Consider the following 18960-nt stretch of genomic DNA (forward strand, 5'->3'; position numbering starts at 1 on the left):
TGAATCATGCTGCTAGATCCTGGTCGCTAAGATCTCTGCTCACTCCCCATCGAGACCCAAGAGGAACACTGCAGGGCAAGTGTGCATGGCAGGGGGAAGGACTCCTAGCAGGAGAGAGAGAAGGAATCACATCTCACTCCTCAATCTTTGCTGGTGGAATGTGACAGTCCCTATGGAAGGCTCTGGAGCAAGTGTCACAGCAGAACAGCAGTCCCCTACGCCGACACACCTCACACACTTCCGAGTTTCCCATCTAGAAGAGAAAACAACAACCACGTCACTGGGATTGGCAAGACCCTGCGCAAAGCCACTGCTATGGGAACCCAGAACACAAGCCTCTGGGCAAACTTGCATGGACCCATTTGCTTCTCCCTGGGATAGTAAGTGCTTGGAGTGGAGAGTTCAGACAAGACATCTTCTGTTAAAGTTCAGGAAGAGGAGACCACGTGCCATACCAGAAAACATTTCCTCTCAAAACCAGAGATATAACACAGAAAGACCAACAGCAAAACAACGTGATGATTTTGAGGGAATCAGAATAATTTTATTACTAGCCTGCAGACAAAAGTTCCTAAAATAAATGTTGAATCCATTTGCTTATACAACATTGCTGAAATTGGCTCATCAAAGTGTGATTTACTAAAAGTTTATATATGAGGGAATAAACTTTTGAAATATCATTGCATCCCATAGCCTTGGCTGTAAGCTCCCCATGAGCTGAAGGAAAGGCCTGGGGAGGCTTTGGGCTGTGGGTTCTGACTATGGAAAGTAATCAAAGATGAAAAGGTGCTGACTAATAGTCCTTTTTAGGTTTGTTTTGAGCTTTGGGATGAAAACACTTGTTAGGTGAATTGGGATCTTGGTCATTTATTTGATCTTAAAAAATGGTCATATATGAGAAAATACTGGGCCCCTAAGGCTCCTGCTTAATGTCATGGGGGATTCTTATGCAGATCTGCAGTTGGAGACTGAAACTGCTCAGACACGGAGCCTTGGACCCATTCTTCTCGTTAGTGCAGACTCATGGATTACCAGCATCACTGTCAAGAAATTGATGCCTCCTCTCCCCAAACAACAAGGAAATAATGGAGGCAACAAGTGTTTCAGAATCTTGCAATCATAATCCTTTTAACAAGATATTTGATTCCTTGACAGTCCATGGGAATCCTCAGTGGAGAGTACATAAACTACCAACGTCCTGGTCCCAACACCAGAGACCAAGTCATGTGGTCTGGGTTGGGGCACCAGCATTACTGTTCCTCTTTAAGTCATAGAACAAGTATTTCTGTGCAGCAGAATCATCTGAAGCCTTTGAACAAGTCCTAGTCCAAACTAGTTCAGAATCAGAATTTCCTCTGGGGGCGGGATCCAGGCAACAATGCTTTTTACACCTTTTCAGGTGATTCTGGTGTCAAATTTGAGATTCAGCCTGAGCCAAGTCTGGTTATTGAGGCCTGGAGATGTATATGTCAGGGTTGTTCGGCCTTAATATCTATCCCAGGAAACATTAACAGGGGAGAGGATACCTTTGCTTGGGTATGACCTAATCCTTTGTCTACATCTATCCCCAACAAGCCACACAAATACTGGACTCCAGGGCTGTTTTGACTATTGAAGACGCCCTCTGTAGAACAAGGTAAAAACCAGTGTGAATAAGATCTAAATCTGGTTGGAGAATTGCTGTGGAGGTGTGTGTAAAACTACTTTGCTATGCCTCTTCTGCTGAGTGTCATGAATGGAAGACACTCTTTGCAAGTATTGACCCATAACTGAGGGAAACGCTAACATGGCCTAAAATCTGCATCTCATTGCCATGAAAGGAATCTAGATATGATTTAGCTCAAAGAGAGGAGTCATCCATGATTTCAGCAGACCCCAAAGCAGGAAGCCACATGGCAAACAGGGCCCATGGAATCAGAATGGTTTGTACATTATTAAGCACCAGCCAAACAGTTTGAATAAACTATGATTTGCTAAGTGGTGATGGTTTCAGTGTTAGCCAGCTCAGCCTCCTAATGGCTCCCTTGAGACTGGCTACAGTCTTTCTTTCCCTCCCTCCCTTCCTTCCTTCCTTCCTTCCTTCCTTTTCTTTTTGGTACTAGGGATTGAATCCAAGGGCACTTAACCACTAAGCCATCCCCAGCCCTGTTTTCTGTTTTATTTAGAGACAAGGTCTCACTGAGTTGCTTAGGGCATCACTAAGTTGCTGAGGCTGGCTTTGAACTCACAAACCTCCTGCCTCAACCTCCTGAGCCACTGGCACTACAGGTGGGCACCACTGTGCTGGGTGTTCTGTGTGCATTTCTATGCAGGACTAAGAACTATGTAAGACTAAGGATGTTAGTACTTACATCAGGTTCAACATTGTTGTGAGTCTGTGGTGTTGTCTGTTGAAAGAAAAATATTCAGTGGCTACGTTGCATGTGATGTTTGAATCTATCACTTATTTAAACAATCATGTTTCAAGGGATTCAAGTAACAGTTATTTCAAAAATAAATTAATTAGGAAGTCAGTGGGTTGGGTTGGCTTCAGGACTTTAAGTTTCCACATCTTGAACTCGCCAGTTGGGCCCAGCCTGTCCCCTCAGGGTGGTGCTGAAGACCATCCTGAGCTCCGCCTGCATCTGGGTGGACGTCACATATTTTCCTTACCACCTTTTCCATCCCCACTGACTTCTTTAAAGTGCTGTTTTCCTCTCAAATTTGCTGTATACCCTCATCTTCAGGCCGTTCCTGACCATCCCTACTTCAATTCTGCCTCTAGATCTCTGCTTCCCATACCCACTTGGAGGGGGGACGAGGCACGGGAAGTTTTCCACTGAAATATAAGGAAAGGGTACTTTCAGTGGAGACACCCAGTCTCAGACCCATGTCCCTGTCTTGGGGGACACACCTGATATTCTTTGTTCATTACACACAGCAACATACTACAGTGAGTGAGTGCACTTCAGGGAAAAGCAGTCATGACACAGGAAATGTGCTTGGAAAAAGGTCTGCGGTCTGGGGATGCAGCTGGGAGTTAGTACTTACATCTGGGGCAACATTGTTGTGAGTCTGTGGTGTTGTCTGTTGAAAGAAAAATATTCGGTGACTACGTTGCATGAGATATTTGAATTTATCACTTATTTAAACAATCATGGTTCAAGAGATTCAAGTAACAGTCATTTAAAAAATAAATTAATTAGGAAGTCAGTGGGTTAGGTTGGCTTAGGACTTTAAGTTTCCACATAAAAATGTAAACAGTAAGGAAAAACTAGTGACTTTAGCAATTAAAAAAAAAAACTACCAGCTAATCTTTAACCAGGGTCTTTCCATTCTAACCAATTAAACGTATCTTCTCTGTCTTACTTCCACCTTAGCCCATGAAAGTCGCCTGCTCACACTGGTGCATCGGAGCTCAGTGGTGTTCTTACCTGAGTGCTGCCCAACTCATGACCCCTTCATCGCTCAAATAAACTCATCAAATTTATTTTGTCTATAAAGATTTTTCTCTCAATACAATAGACCTTTTATTTCATACCTTTTTATGTTGACCTATGTATCTATCAGGAGAACAAGAAGTGCCAAAGAGCTCTGTGTGCCAATGCACATTCCCTTCCCCAGCTCTTCGATTCAAGGTGGGCCTTCGTGTTGCCAAGAAGGGACCCAGGACCTGGTTTCCACAGACTGAATTGGAGAAATTTTACCTGTCCTGTTGCTTCAAGGGGTTCCCAGCCATTTTCCTTCAACTTGGCTGCCCAGGATCTGCCAGCCCACCCACAGGAGCTGCAGTGAGAATCAGTCTGAGGACTTAGCAGTCACAGCCCTCAATAACCACAGGGCTATTCTGGAATATTCCTGGAATCCAAGGAAGCCCACAGAGAACTCTCCTACTTTCTGAAGCTCTCCTAGGGATTATCCCTAAAGATAAAATATATAAAAAGTCCCCAGGACTGAAGTTCTTCTCCCTGAATGTCCCCCTCCTTGCTCCTCGATCCAAATCCCAAGAAGATGTCAGCTGGCTGACTTTTCAGAGAAAATTTTAGATTTGTTTACATTGCCTTTAAACATCCAGTACAATGAGCTGGCATTCTTCCCTTTGTAGATATGTGCAAACTCAACTCTTACCTCTATCCCAGGATGGAGAGACCATAGACAAGTGGGACCTCAGGGACAATACCCTCAGAGGTGGCCATGTCACTGCCCACCTTTGACCAGCTTATTATTATTCCATTTTTACAATGAATTGACACAATCCTTAAGGTCAGGAATACAGTTTCAATCTTCTCTAGTGACCACTGGACACTTAGGATGTGTTCATTAATTATGTGTCATGTACTGGAAAGTTTTCACCTGGTGCTAATGGTGACACTGAAGTTTTCAGGAGCCAAGTGGCTCTGAAAGCAAGGGACACTCCAAGAGGCCCTGAAGACCTATGGAAGTAGAAATGGATCCTGGGATCTGCCACTTTGGAGAGCATCTGCTCTCACCAACAAGGAGACACAATATATAGAGGCAACTGCAGCTTGTAAGCCAAGAATTACACTCATGATAGGGAAGATTCTGTTGGTTGGAAATTTCCAGCTCATTCTCATAATGTGGTCTGAGTTACTCTTGACACCTTGGGAAAGTTAGAGCCACTTGTCTTTAAAGCACTCACCAAGTAGGCAAAAAGTAGTTTCCTTTTAGGAAACCCACTGGATGAAATATTCCAGGGGCTGAGAGTTCAAACCAGTGAGACCACTGATATTGCAAAGGCTGAGATCTCAAATTCTAACATGAAGTCCAGAGGTCAGTGATGTGACCTGTCTTAGAAGTCTGTGAATGTCTTGAGTGGCTCTTTCTACCTACAGTATATAAGAAGGGCACTTCTCCCCTTCGCCTCCTCTTTCTCAGGTTATCATTCATACTCAGTGTTGGAAAAACTGTTGCCTTGCCCTGATTCTACACCACACTCAACCTATTTGTTTGTTGCCTTCTTTCATAGAAGGACAAACCGCTTCTCACAAATAAAAGTTTGCATGCACAATCCTTCTGATGGAGCAAAAGTGGTGGTGTCCAGTTCAGCACATCTTGTATAGATGTACCTACCTTCCAAGACCTCCCTCTCCAACAACACTGTCCTTATTTATGAAAGGCAAATAATTTTCCCTTGAGAAAGATTTCTATGTGCCTATGTATATATTTAGTTGGAAAGTGGAAGAGGATGTGAAGGACCAGAAAAGGAATATGCTTTTGGTTGTATTACTCATAAAATGATACGTAATTTCACATAGGTCCCATGAAAACCTATTAATTCAAGCTTAACAAAATGACTGTGAGCAGAAGAAATAGCTCAGTTGGTAGCATGCTTGCCTCACATGCACAAGGCCCTGAGTTCAACCCCCAGCACTATAAAACAAAACTGACTATGAGCAAACTTTCGCTCCATCAAATTTTATTAAAACTAGAGAAACTCTTGGCTTGAGTTAAAGATGACTCTATCACATGATTATGAGATGTTTTTATGTATTCCACAATTATGTTTGCCTTTTCAACTTTGATGCCCTTAAAACAATTGCAGTATTGCTAACACACTTCCATGAGGTCTATTTTGATGGCTATCTATCATCTCCACTTCTCATGGATTAACAAAGAAGACCTAGCTTTATATACAGCATTGTACTCAAAAGTCACAACTCTGAAGGTGCATGTCCCCCCCATCCAAAATGAAAGAAAGAAAAAATAAAGGAAGGGGTGGAGGAGGTGTAAGATTATTTATGATTACCCACTTGAGACGCCATAAATAAGACACTGTACAAGTAAAGTCATATGTGGTGAGAACTTGTAGAAAGTTATATAATGATCACCTTTTTTTTCCTGTGATATATTCTTGGAGGATGAGGTAGAAATCCTTCCTGCAAGATAAAAAGATTCAACTATATGGTTACTCTGGGTTTCTGTTTTGTGAGCCTGCATAGCCAACCTCCTCCCAAATATTTCTGCCTGCATGCTCCACTGCCAGTTGAGATTCAAGGTGTCTAAATGAGAATCTTTCTTTTCTCACTTGCCTCTTTCAGATTTCAACAAATGGTACTTGGAAAGTCACCTGTAGAACCTTCTCCCTTTCTCTTGTCCTCTTTTCTAAGTCTCTGAGAGGCTTTCCTCAGACAGCCTTTACCTATTTCCATTCCCACAGGATGCTCAAGTTTGAATTCCTACACTAGGACTCTCCAGGCAACACACAATTATTGCCCAATATCTATTGGAACCTCTAATAGATATTGGGCATGCAAAGAAGACACATGTATAACCCTGGAGAGGTCTAGAGAAGAAAAACAAACTCAAGGAAGTACAAATCTAAAATAACTGGAGAGGAATCTTAGTGGTGGGCTCAGAGAGCCCTGGGAAGGGATGATGAGGGGCTGGGACATTTAGGGAGGGGTGACACATTTTAACTGAGCATTCTGTGTTTGATATAGATTGCTGAGTGCAGAGACAGGGAAGCTGTTTCAAAGCAACATGGCTATCTAACACACTGTTTTAGGGGACTGAGGTGTAGCCCAAAGGTAGAGTGCATGCTTAGCATGCACGAGGCCCTGGGCTCAACCCCAGCACCCAAAATAAGACAAAACTGTTTTAAATGTTATTTCCAACAACAATGATTTTGCCGATTCTATGTTGACTAAATTATGAATTAGAACCAATTAGCATAGTATTAGAACCCTCCACAAATGATCCCCAAAATATGTCTTATTGCATACAACTCATCAATCTAAATCCACAGTGCTATTTCAGTAATGCCTTTCTCTGGAGTGTCTTCTTGCATTGTTTGACTGTAGGCTTTTTTTTTTTTTTTAAATGCAGAAAGTTTCTGCATTTACTCTAATTGGAATGGCCACCCCCCTCTAAGGTTCTGCATCTACCCTTTGCAACGTTCATGTGCTGTACTGTCCTGGAGTTACAAATGTGGGACCCCTGGCTTTGAGTCAAAGGAAAAGTGCAGAGGCATCAGGGCTGTATCTATAACTCACAAACATTTGATGATGAAATAGTGACCTAATTATTAAGATGCAACAAGAGGGGTACATCTCTTGCCCTTTGTGAACAGAATACCTGCAGCAGCCATAGCAGGGGCCGCCCGCCACAGTACACACTCTGTTTCCAGTACTTCGATCTTGCGTAGCCTCCTTTGATTTCAAATTCACGAGGTGTGAGCCAGTCTCCAGTCTCACTCTGTATACACTTTATGGAGATTCCTGTAAGACCAGAGAAAGTTGATCCCTATTTATGTTTGTCCCCAAAGCTTAGACTACAGCCTCCCACCATCCAAATTGGGCTCATGGTCAATAGCAGAAGTCCCACCTCTCAGATTTCAGGGGACCCAAATTCAGCCTGAAAGTTCCCTGAAAGGAGATTTCTGGCAGGGTGTGTACATTTCTTTGATCTTCGCATGAAGACAGTAACAATTACCATGAAAAGCAAGCTTTTAAGAATATCTAGGAATCACCTACAAGAGGAAAAGCAAGCAATTCCTAAGAATGAGAGGATTTCAATTTGTTGTCGGGTTCTAGAGATAGAGAACATTGATTTGTATGCTCTAAATAGTGAACTGAATTCTATGTGAATGATATTTCAGTAAAGCTGTTTTAAAAATTAACACCCAAAGACCCATATTAAGAGAGGTCTGAGCAGTGTAACTCCACATCATATACAATCGCAAGGATGGAGGTTATACTCCGTGTGGTAGGATTCGTCAAAATACGTTCTACTGTCATGTATAACTAAAAAGGACAAATTTTAAAAAATTTTAAAAGGAGAGGTCTGAGATGAAGTCCATCATCATGAACTATTTTTGAAAGGCCTTAGAAACTATGGTCATAAAATATGTTGTGTCGATTCTACTCATTAATTCTTACAGCAATACTAGGATGCAGGTTTTTAAAATCATTTTCCCCTTTTGTAGATAAAAAATTTCAGGCTCAGCAAGACCTCCTTCTCTCATGAGAATGAAACAGGGGCTGTGGATATAGCTCAGTTGGTAGAGTGCTTCAGCCTTGCATGCACAAGGCCCTGGGTTCGATCCCCAGAGCCGCTGAAACAGGAACTCAGGTTTCCTGATCCAAACCTAAATCCTGTGATCTCACCAGGTTAAGCATCCCGCCCTGTGATGAAGATCCAGCAGGGGAGAGGGTATAAAGGTAGAGGCTGAGGTCTATCTCTAGCTATAAGTAAGATATTTTATTTCCCACCTCTGGATGGGATTTCCTGCACTTATCTTTGGTTCTTTGGGTATTACTATGGACAAGCCCACGTGAGAGCATCTAATATCTGTGATTTCTCAGTGTAAAAGTATCATCTTAAGAATTCCTTCCTCCTTCTCTCAAGTCAAACTAGAGACTCAGCTCCTTGAATGTTGAGTGATTCACATGACTGATTCCCTTCCTTCCTGGGAATCCTTCAGATAGTAGTCACAAATTAAAGAAGACAGTGAAACCCACCTTTTTTCAATTTCTCCTTATATAAAATTCCTTTCATCTCACCACAGCTCACAGGAAGTAATGGAGCACAAAAATCCACAGGTTCATTTCTGACCTTTCTTGAACCTGCAAGAGAAGGGTCTTCATCCCAGTTCACTTTCCAATTGCACATGCCCCCCTCCTCCCTTATTGAGGTCATTCCTGTAACGGCAGGAGGTACTTAAGGAAATTCAGCCCCACAAATCTCAAGAGTTAACATCTTTTTCCAAGTGGTATTTTGGATAGATAATAATGAAATGTCTCCCTTGATTTCACACAAACTGAAATGCTTTAGCAGAGAAACCAGGCTTCAATAAAACTGCTTTGATTCTCAATCTAGTGAGCTCTACCGATTCTTACATGAGCATAAAATACACAGTTACTGTCACTGTTCTGGTGAGGTCTCCAGCATTGCAGTTTTGCCACAGGTGGGAGCCAGAGACAGAGCCAGGGATGGTCGTCCCACTTCCCCATCTGAGCACCGACCAGGCAAGCAGAGGGAGGAGGAGGATGGAGATGGTGTCTGCTTCCTATTGTTCTCTGCTTTACTTATACTTCATTTTCCCCTTTCTCTATAGGTTAGGAGGGAGCTCAGGGAGTTCTAGAATGATTTGAAAATTATAGAGGGGAGGGAAATGGAGACCTGATTCCACAGAAGTGGGGAAGAAAAGTCTTGAAACAAATTCCGGGAGGATGAAGAGCTAATCTAGCTTCTGACCAATGTGGCGGAGGCATGATGGAGGGAGGGAGCGGTGTTTGGTCCTAAGACTGAATCTGGGACAGGTAGATGTCCAATCAGGACTGAAAGGTTCTGTGAAGGATGGCTGGCCCAATTTCCCCTTTCAATTAACAGAGGAGAAAACTGAGGCAAAAGACGTCAAGTGTTATACCCAAGTGCTCACAGTCAAAGGACAAGAAAACCCTAGGACAAGTCCTCTGACCACCATGTTGGCCACCTTGGTGTGCAGTCACAGACTGTTCCCTTGATATGGCCTAACTATTTGCACCCTTGAACGTTATCTGTTCAATGAAGGCAGCACTGCAGTAGCCCTGGGCCCCTGGAGTCTGGTTTCAGACATGGCATAGAGTTGCTCATTTTTCTCCCAAATACATTGACTAAATGGGACACATTTCTCAGTAGTTACCATTGCTACATGAAGTCATGAAGCAACTGGGGAAATAGGTTTATTTAAAAAAAAAGAAAAGAAAAAAAAGCAGAGTAAAGACCTGGAAATCAGATATTTAGCCATTGAAAATATATTGTATTCTTCTCCTTCTTTACCTCTTGATCTTTGCCATGCGCCTCTAGCTTTCTGAGTTAGGTGGATTCTAGATCTGCCTCTCTTTCTCTCTGAGAAAACAGAAAAATATAACCACCACACTGAATATGTTGGCACTTTTTAAAAACTGCACTTAAATGTAGCTTCCCCAAAACCAAGAATTAAATGGCTAATCTTAGGCTCATCTTATGTTTCATTTTCATATCCCTACATCAATAAAAAACTAATTGAAATCAGTATTTCACTTGTATCTCAGGAAGCAGTGTGTTGAGCCTTAGTACATAACATTTATTCTACTATTTAATATTTTTATTCTACTAATTTGTTTAATTTTTGCAATAAATAAAGGTGATGATGATAAAGGTGAGATAAAGGTGATGATGATTAGAGAGAATATTAGAAAATATTCAAGAAAATTGAGACGAAACTAAAAGTTTAAGTGAAGACATTGTAAGTTTCTCTTAGTGGAGAGAAAAGAACAAATCCAGTTCAGTGAGTACAGGAAAATCTTTTGAGGTGTTCCAGGTGAGATACTTGCTTGTATATCAACTTGAATGAAGGTATCTGCACATTTGTTCTGAAAGTGACCATAAAGGGAACCAAAGGCTTTGTTCACTGGGGTTTGGACAGAGATATTTGGATCTGAGAAACTAACCAGGAGAAGACTAGCCAAGAAAATTGAGTCTTCTGAAAATTGTTTCAAATAGTAATTATAGCCTGACTTGGAAAGTGCTTCAGAAAGAATATACTTCCATTTACAAGTTAACTGGCTGTGGATGGGAATCTCAATATTTTCCATCACTCAAATTGTGTTTTATCTGCTAAAGAAGCAATACAATTTTTTTTCTCCTTTCTTATATCCAAAGTTTACCACTCACGGACCACCATCTAGTGGTGCTAGTTGAAGTTATGCAGACCCCATGAGAAAAAACTCTCCTGACTATGCAGTCTTAAGTGCTGTCAACTCTCCCATGTTAGGCTGCAAAATTAAAAGGACCTTCATTTTATTCAAACCCAAAGTGTTCCTGGTACTTGGTAATATAATTCCACTTTCTGTTCTTCAGACTGAACAATTACTGTTATTTAAATCCATAATGGTCTGTGGGACAAATATTGGTAATTGGGCAACCTTATCCCAAGACCAAACAACTTTCATCCTTACAAACTATAACTCCATTAATATTTAATCAAAATACTGGGAGCTCAAACAAGAGTTCTAGGAGAGTTGGAAAAACTCATGGAAGAAAGTAGGGTATCAGCAGCCGAGGGCTAAGGAAAACTAATAAAATGATGGAAATGTAATCCTCAGGGAGAATATTATCTGCTTGCTCTCTCTTGCTTCCTCTCTCTGGCCAGCACATTCACCAGTCTCTCCCAGGGGCTCTCCTCTCCCCTCTCACCCAAGACACCAGTAGGACTCTGGATAGCAAGGACATCTCTGGGTGTTCCTTCCACCCCCTCCTCCTCTGAGGATCCACACTCAGAGCCCAATGAGAAGAGATTCAGATGTTTTATTCTTGCTTCTCTTTCTCCTCCTATATTCCAGCTAGGCTTGACATTACAGCTCTGACCACACCCTCAGACAGTCTGACAAAGACAGAGTTCTTTCTTGCTTTCTATCTATCTCTGTCTGGTTACATCTTTTCTGAGACCAGTAGCCATATTGTGTTTACCTTCATCAAACTTGTTTACGCCTAATACTTGTAGGAGAGAAAAAGCAAACATATTGAAGTCTACTCTAGCCCTTGGATCCTTTGGTATAAGGAGATTTGAAGCTTACATCCAGCTAGCCCATAATATGGCACTATTGTGTTTTCTCTCAAAACAGAGTGGCTGAGCTAGGCAAGATTCAACTTATTGTGCTCTTAGGTTAAAATACCCATTTAATAATACTAAAATCCCATCACAAATTCTCTTAAATACAATATGGTCAGAATATAATTTTAAATTATCATAAAATGATTGTTATGGATGGTATTGATTAAACTCTAGAATTAAGTGTGACACAGTTGTCAATTTCCTCCTTTTTTTCTCAAAACTTTAGTAGACATCCCAATAGTTGGGAACAATTCAATAAGTGCCAAGTAGGGTGACCCACTGTCCTTATCTGCCCAGGACTAAGAAAATGCCCAGGACACAGGAGTTTCAGGGGAAAAACTGGAAAATCCAGGCAGCCAGGGTGAGTTGGTCACTCTAGTTCCAAGCACCCATATCCCAAGAAAATGCATCAGGTCATCTGCACAGTGTTGGCAGAACTGGTTGTGCCAAGTCACGTCCAGGTGGCAGAAGAAAGGCTGCATTTCTTTTGAAAGAAGTCAATTGTGGTGCCTGATGCCTCCCGGTCCCTCAAAGGGGAGCTGATGAAAGCATCTTCACTCGATTTCCAATGCCATTCCATGGCTGTGCGTGTCAAGCAAAACCCTTCCTCACTCATCTCTCCTGTCCTCCTGCTCCCCAATCCTGGATGGGCCCAAGCCAGCAGGTATTGAATAGGGGTAGAGTTTAGAGAGAACAAGAGAAGATGGCGACCATGCCACCCCTGCTTTACAATCAAAGAGGAAGAAAGGTTAGGCGGTGGGCAGATGAGAATATAAACACAAACAGTGTGCAACTCTGGTTCCAAGCGAGTTTGCTTTTGAGATTTCACTGCTCTCAAATCAACTAAGAAATTTGACTAGTAAAAAATGAAGGATTTAGATTCCTCGAAACTGTAGCAAAATCTGTACTGACCTGCAATGCGGAGGTAAGGTGCTACCACTTTCGTCCTACCCCTGATCCTGGCAGGGCCTGGCAGATTCATTGTCACTGCCTCTTTGCTGGAGGCCTTGTGGTCATTAGCTGTGCTGTTGCCTGTGGACAGACATGGGAAAGGGAGAGTTGGGCAGAACCACAGGTGACAGGTGGGAACAAAAAGAAGTGAGGGTGTCCTGGGTTTGCTTTGGACCCTTTACTCCACACGCTCAGACAAGCAAGTGAATGCCAAGCAAAGTCCAGCAGGGGTCCAGGGCGTTTTCTCTCTTAGGAGGGTCCACTGTTAAATGACACGCAAGATTTATTTTTTGTTTTTTTTTCTTTAATTTTTGGTACAAGGGATTGAACTCAGGGGCGCTCGACCACTGAGCCACACCCCATCCCTATTTTGTATTTTATTTAGAGACAGGTCTCACTGAGTTGCTTAGCACCTCACTTTTGCTGACACTGGCTTTGAACTCATGATCCTCCTGCCTCCGCCTCCTGAGCTGCTGGGATTATAGGCATGCGCCACTGCACCTGGCAATGTGCAAGATCTAATCATGCTTTGGAAAGAAGTCTCCTAGAATTTGTCTACATGCACATAGACTTAAGTGAAATGTTATAATGGCTTAGTCCAAATAATTTATCATTTTGAAAATACCCATTTATAAAATGGATGCAACCATTTTTTTCTTTTCAAACAAAAATGTACACATCCACCTATAGGGGAGCCATATAATTGTCAAAAACATAAGATATATATAGTTTGGTGAAAATTTTAATCCTTAATAGGATTTTTAAAATCTACTATTTCAAAATTGACAGTCATTCGGAAAACAAGGGTTAGCCTTCATCGTCTAGGAGAAAGGAATTCCTTAGACCTTTTATAAAATAAGATCTGGGGGCTGGATATTGTGGCTCATGTCTGAAATACCAGAAACTTGGAGGCTGTAAGTTTAAGGCCAGTCTCAACAACTTAATGAGACCCTCAAGCAACTTAGTGAGAACTTGTCTCAAAAAAAAAAAAAGTAAAAAGGGCTCAGTAGTAAAGAAGCACCCCTGCATTCAATCCGCTGTAACAAAAAACAATCCAACAAACAAAAAACCTTCAAAATAATAAGATTTTAGGGAACTGATTATAAATAATATATACATTAAAGAAATTTAGAAAATAAAATTGTATGAAACATTACTATGTAGAGATAGTCACAACTAACTTGTTCAAAAATATTCTCTTTGCATGTATTACTTTTTAAAATTTTTAAAAATATTTATTTTTTAGTTGTAGTTGGACACAATAGCTTTATTTTGTTTATTTACTTTTATGCGGTACTGAGGATCAAACCCAGGGCCTCACTCATGCTAGGCGAGCACTCTATTGCTGAGCCACTACTTTTTAAATAACGTTTTTGCATTACAAAAGCTGAACATGTTAAATATTTTAATATATACACATACATTTTAAAACTAGAAATAAAAATATAAATACCTTTATTCCATTGACCAAGTGTAACCAATGCATATAGTTTTATGGTTGAACTACCACTGATTTTTCTATATGTCCACATCTATGTCCCTATATACAGATAAATATATATGTACAGATCTGAATTTATAGACATTTAAATACATACTTTCATAAATATATGTTTACATACATGTATTTTTTATAATGCCCATACATGCCCACATGCATATGCATACATAGACAACCTGCTTTGTTCATTTATGCTTCTTTGGGACATCTTTCCAAGTAATAAGAATTTCTCAAACTAGGAAATAAAGCCACATACTGAGAATGGCAACACCTCCCTATATTAACTGTGGATCATTTACTGCTGGATGAGTCAGTAACATGTATGAGAAATAAACCATTTTGTAAAAGCCATTGTATTTGGGGACCTCTTTGTTACAGCATCTTAGCCTACCCAATACAGTAGCTATGAAACCACTATGGCCCTCGGGAGGTTGCCCGCCTCCAAGCATACAATGAGCAGTGCCTTAATAAACTCGTAGGATGCCCCTACTTCACTTTGCCTGCTTACCTTTTTGAAGTATGTTTTGTGGCCTTTTCCTTCTTATTCTTGACCAGTTATGTCCTTTCTTTTTTCCTTCAAAAAATAATGAAGTGAATCATTCAGGGCTATAAATCGAAGTCTCCAAGCCTTATAGGTCAGTAGTATTCAAGAACTGTTTGCAATGGGGAAAAACTGTCAACACCCAATATAGCAAAGTGGAAGTTGATTAGAGAGTAAAATTTTAATCCTGCCTTTGCATTGGCTCCCAAGCTTGGGAGACTGTCAGAGACCACATTTCTTTGAAAATTCAAAGAGGAGGAAATAAACTCCTGCCTTCTAACTAGATGACAACTGTCACTGTTATTTATTAGTGTTTCCTTTTTAAGCGTTTTTCATGTAAATTCAAATGTGCAAGGAGAAGGCACATTTCTTGAGTCTGACAATGTGATGGGTAGTAGACTGTCCTGGAAGTTGGGGTAAGTTCTCAACTGGGATGTGGAGAGTCTTTGTTAAATAATCTCTATGCTCTTGCAGTTGCAATGCAAATCCTCTCACATATTTAATCGAGCTCCCAAAGAGCCTGGAGCACTTTAAGGAACCACAGTGGGTTCTTTGTTTTGCTGTTGTGGCTTTCCTTTGAATGATTTGAATGCACAGGAATGAATGCATAAGACCACAGGCACTGAGCGAATGGAGACTGTATAGAATTATTGGCAACTATAGTGACAGCCACCTTCTAGAGTTTCATTTGCTAGAAGTGAAAGCATGACTGGAGGAGAGAGGCCTTGACTGCCCCACCTGAGAAGCCCATTTTGGGTGGGTCAACTCAGGCTCCAGAACTGACAAGGAAGGTTGGTTCAAAAACACCTTGCTCTTCAACTGGAAACGGTATTGTCAAGAACACAGGGACTTTGCCTAGTGGCACCTCTGCTTCAAGCCTGAAGCAAGCCTCTGGGTTGGTGGGGGCCTCGGCTCATTGAGATTCCCCTGAGGCCTGGGCCTGGTTCACTCATGCTTGGCGAGGCTGGGCTGCTATGGCTGTTCAGCCTCAGAGACAGCTATGCAGAGCCAAGAGTGGACGTGGTCACTCCTCCTGGTTGGCAGAACTTAGACAATTGGGTCTTGCTTCAATGGCTTACGTATTTGGTCTACCACATGGGAAACCATAGGAGTGGCAGATTAAGGGCACACTTCTCTGGGGCCATGAACTGTGGAAACAGTCTCTGGTTGCCGAAAGGCCTGGTGGGTGGGTCTCTCATGGAAGTGCCAAGTAGCGCCTGGTCTCTGCTGTTGGCAGCTGATGCTGTTTCTCACATGGAGGCTCCTGCTGCCTACTAGCTTTGCGACTCCTGCTGAATTGTCCCTCTAGGGGGAAACCAAGGTGCTTTGATTGCTCCTGGTACATAGATCAGACCTTCGAGCCCCTCTTAGGGCTGTTGGCAGTACCTCAACACCCACCCCTCAGGTTGCAGGTCAGCTGACTTGGGCCACGCCCTTGCAACCATGGAAACTCACCAGTGTCATGCCTGGCGATGAGGACCATCTGCAGCCTGATAGGGATGTGCCCTTTACCAAACAGGTATGCAACAGTGTGCTCACTGCCTGACTCTGCGTCCCTCCTCTCCTCCTGTCCACATACCTTGCAGGGCAGTTTGCTCTCGAAAGGTAGCAGTGCAGAGAGGGACCACTGCCTTCCTGGATAATGACCAGGACAAAAGTGAGGGATGGAGTCCTTATAGGTGATATACGAGCCTCTCTTGAAAATTTAGGCCTCTGTTCTGACCATTGCTCATTCTTTCCTCCATAACTTAGTGTATACAGCTTTCAGAGTGCCCAGGGGAGTCTGGTTTAATTCCAGTTACATTGTCTAAAAATGCTTTTGCCCTGTTTGTATCAGACCCTTGTGGATGGAAGGTCTTGGTGAGAAAAGGAGATGATTAGAAAAAAAGATGAAGCTACAGCCACTGGAATGGCACACACAGCTTGTGCGGCAGCAAAGTGAGAGCAAGACTCCAAGCATCAGAGAAGGAACGTCTCAACCCCTAGAAGGTAGGCAGGAAAGAGGAGCACTGATAATGTCTGCCTTTCAGAGCTGCCACTAGGTCCCTTGTCCATAGGAAAACACCCTGGTGCGGCTCTCTCACCACTGGGGATGCAGAGATGAATGCCACCTATTGCCATCGTGGACGAAGGGTGGATTGGACACACTGTCCTCAGTCAGTATCCTCCCAAGTCAATGAGCTGAACAGGAAACCAAGGCTTACAGCTGTCCAGAGGCCATGCTAGAGGCACTGTCCACCTCCCCTCTGCCTAACATGGAGGAGGAACTCAGTACTTGCAAACACTTCTTTTCCAGGGGACCATGTGTGCCCTGGGCCTTGGACTTCTTGTGTGAAAGCCAGGCTATTAACCTGCCCCCTCACGCCAACAGGACCACTTGTACTTTAGAGGTGGTTGTCAGAGACCTAAAGCAGTTGTGGTTTATGACATTTATTAAATACTGTGGGAAACAAATCCAATTTGCTCTGAGTCGCCTTTTAAGGCTGGGAGTTTCCTATGCATTGTGTCCCTCAGCTGCCACAGCCCTGGGTGTGCGTCACCTGCTCAGGCCTCCTCTATAGCATGACCTTCACAGATCTGGGACGCACACCCAGGGGGAGAGCTGATACATCTATCCTGCGGCAGAGCATTTCACGCCTATGTATTTATGCAAGAGGTAGGAAAGCGCCTGGCCCCAGACAGACTTCTACAGGACATTCATGGAGGCTTTCTCATTATAGCTCAAACTGGAGACTTGGAGGCATCCGAAGATTGGAGACTGTATAGACAATGGTGAATCTAGACAATGCACACCACTCAGCAATAAAAAGAAACTACTGCCACACTCACAATGTGGATGAACCTCAAAAGCTTTATGCAGAGTGAAGGGATGCTTATGCGAATGAGAACATGCTGTGAACCTTAATTATATAAAAAGTTTTAAAACAACCCAAATTAAGTTATCATGAAAAAAAAAAAAATAAAGAGTAGCAGTTGCTCTCTAGGCATGGGGCAGAAAGGGCACAGGGAATCTCCCCAGGGTGATGTCATTTTCTGCATCTTGAGGATTTCGATTGTACAGAATGATACAATTACCAGGATGCATCAGATGGTAAACTTGATAATTATGTTTTATTATAAATTGTTTAAAAAGGATTGCAAAAAATATTTGAACTCCAGGTAATGATATGTGTGTTGAAGTGTGTGCAGGGAGGTGTACTGATTTCTGCAACTTTGAGGAGTTAACAAATGGACAGAGAAACGGATGGATAGAAATGTGGTAAAGCCAATATGCAGGAATAATACAATAGCATCTGTGAATGCACGTGAATGGACATTCGTGTTCACCGAAATATTCTCCCAGGTTCTCTGGATGTTTAAAAATTTCATGATTCAATGTTCATGGAAAATGTATTTGGAGAGAAAGAACAAATTACTTGCCAAAAATGAATAGTTACAATAAAAAGTACTTTCATCAGTCACACACTGAGTCCTGAAGGCGATGTGGTGATCACTTTACTGCACTGAGAAATACATGTCAACATCAAATTGTCAACTTAGATTTTAAAAACCTATAAAAATAAAGATAATTTGCACATACAGGATTTGGAAAAAACTTACTACTTAGAGATCACTTGCTAAAATACCTGAAGGATTTACTTCAGCTAGATAAAGAGTGGAGCCAAAGAAAAAAATAATTATTGAGTACACAAAATAATTTTAAAAATTTGATCTAAGTAAATATCAACCACAAAAGAATGTTTCCAAATTCATAAATAAAAGACAAAATATTAAATAACAACAGTTAAGTGGTAGAGGTAGAATGTTCAATTTCTAGTGAAACCACGGTAAGATATTTGCCATCTTCTAGGATTGGCACATGGTTGAAAAATTACAGAAATGTTATCTCTAATTTCCAAATAGCAGGGGGCTGGGGGGAGGGGAGGGGAAGGAATATATAATTTTTTTATCCATCTGTCAGAAAACAGGAAACACACACACACACACACACACACACAGAGAGAGAGAGAGAAAGAATGGTCAGCAAGAGTATAGAGGGCATGGATCCATATGAATCAGGAATCAAAATAAGTGTAAACAAAAGAAACTTTATTAAAAGTCTATGATGATCATATACAATTACAAGAGCTGAGTGTTGTTATAAGGGACACAAAACAAAGCTGCACTTGAGAGGTTAACACAAAGGGAGTAAGAAGCACAAAAAACCCCAAAAGTTTGTGGAACAATTGTCAGCACTCCACAAAAGAGATGTTAAGCATCAGTTAAGATAACATGGCACATGGTTAATTGCAAAAGAAAAAAAATTCACTTAAAAGTTATAATGTCATGAAAAGCCTCAAAGTACTTAAAGTAAACCAACAGAATAAGCAGGAGTTGGAAAACACACAAACC

General features: G+C 41.7%; 1 protein-coding gene across 6 annotated transcripts in view; it reads right to left on the bottom strand.

The window, feature by feature from the left end:
* Nucleotides 1-18960, bottom strand: part of LOC114097854 (nuclear body protein SP140) — a 69459-nt gene that overhangs the window by 2752 nt on the left and 47747 nt on the right. For 3 of the 6 annotated variants that reach the window (XM_071619571.1, XM_071619567.1, XM_071619568.1), the window contains 10 exons: nt 16024-16203; nt 14536-14601; nt 12488-12607; nt 9760-9828; nt 8460-8564; nt 7075-7217; nt 5829-5876; nt 3031-3066; nt 2352-2387; nt 138-253 (listed from right to left, as the gene is read on the bottom strand). In XM_071619571.1, coding sequence (XP_071475672.1) covers nt 138-253; nt 2352-2387; nt 3031-3066; nt 5829-5876; nt 7075-7217; nt 8460-8564; nt 9760-9828; nt 12488-12607; nt 14536-14601; nt 16024-16203 — 919 coding nt within the window. The remainder of the gene's footprint in view (nt 1-137; nt 254-2351; nt 2388-3030; nt 3067-5828; nt 5877-7074; nt 7218-8459; nt 8565-9759; nt 9829-12487; nt 12608-14535; nt 14602-16023; nt 16204-18960) is intronic. The other 3 variants (XM_071619570.1, XM_071619569.1, XM_071619572.1) reach the window with 3 other exon arrangements.

Source organism: Marmota flaviventris, chromosome 11, assembly GCF_047511675.1.
Source record: "Marmota flaviventris isolate mMarFla1 chromosome 11, mMarFla1.hap1, whole genome shotgun sequence".
Lineage (NCBI taxonomy): Eukaryota > Metazoa > Chordata > Mammalia > Rodentia > Sciuridae > Marmota > Marmota flaviventris.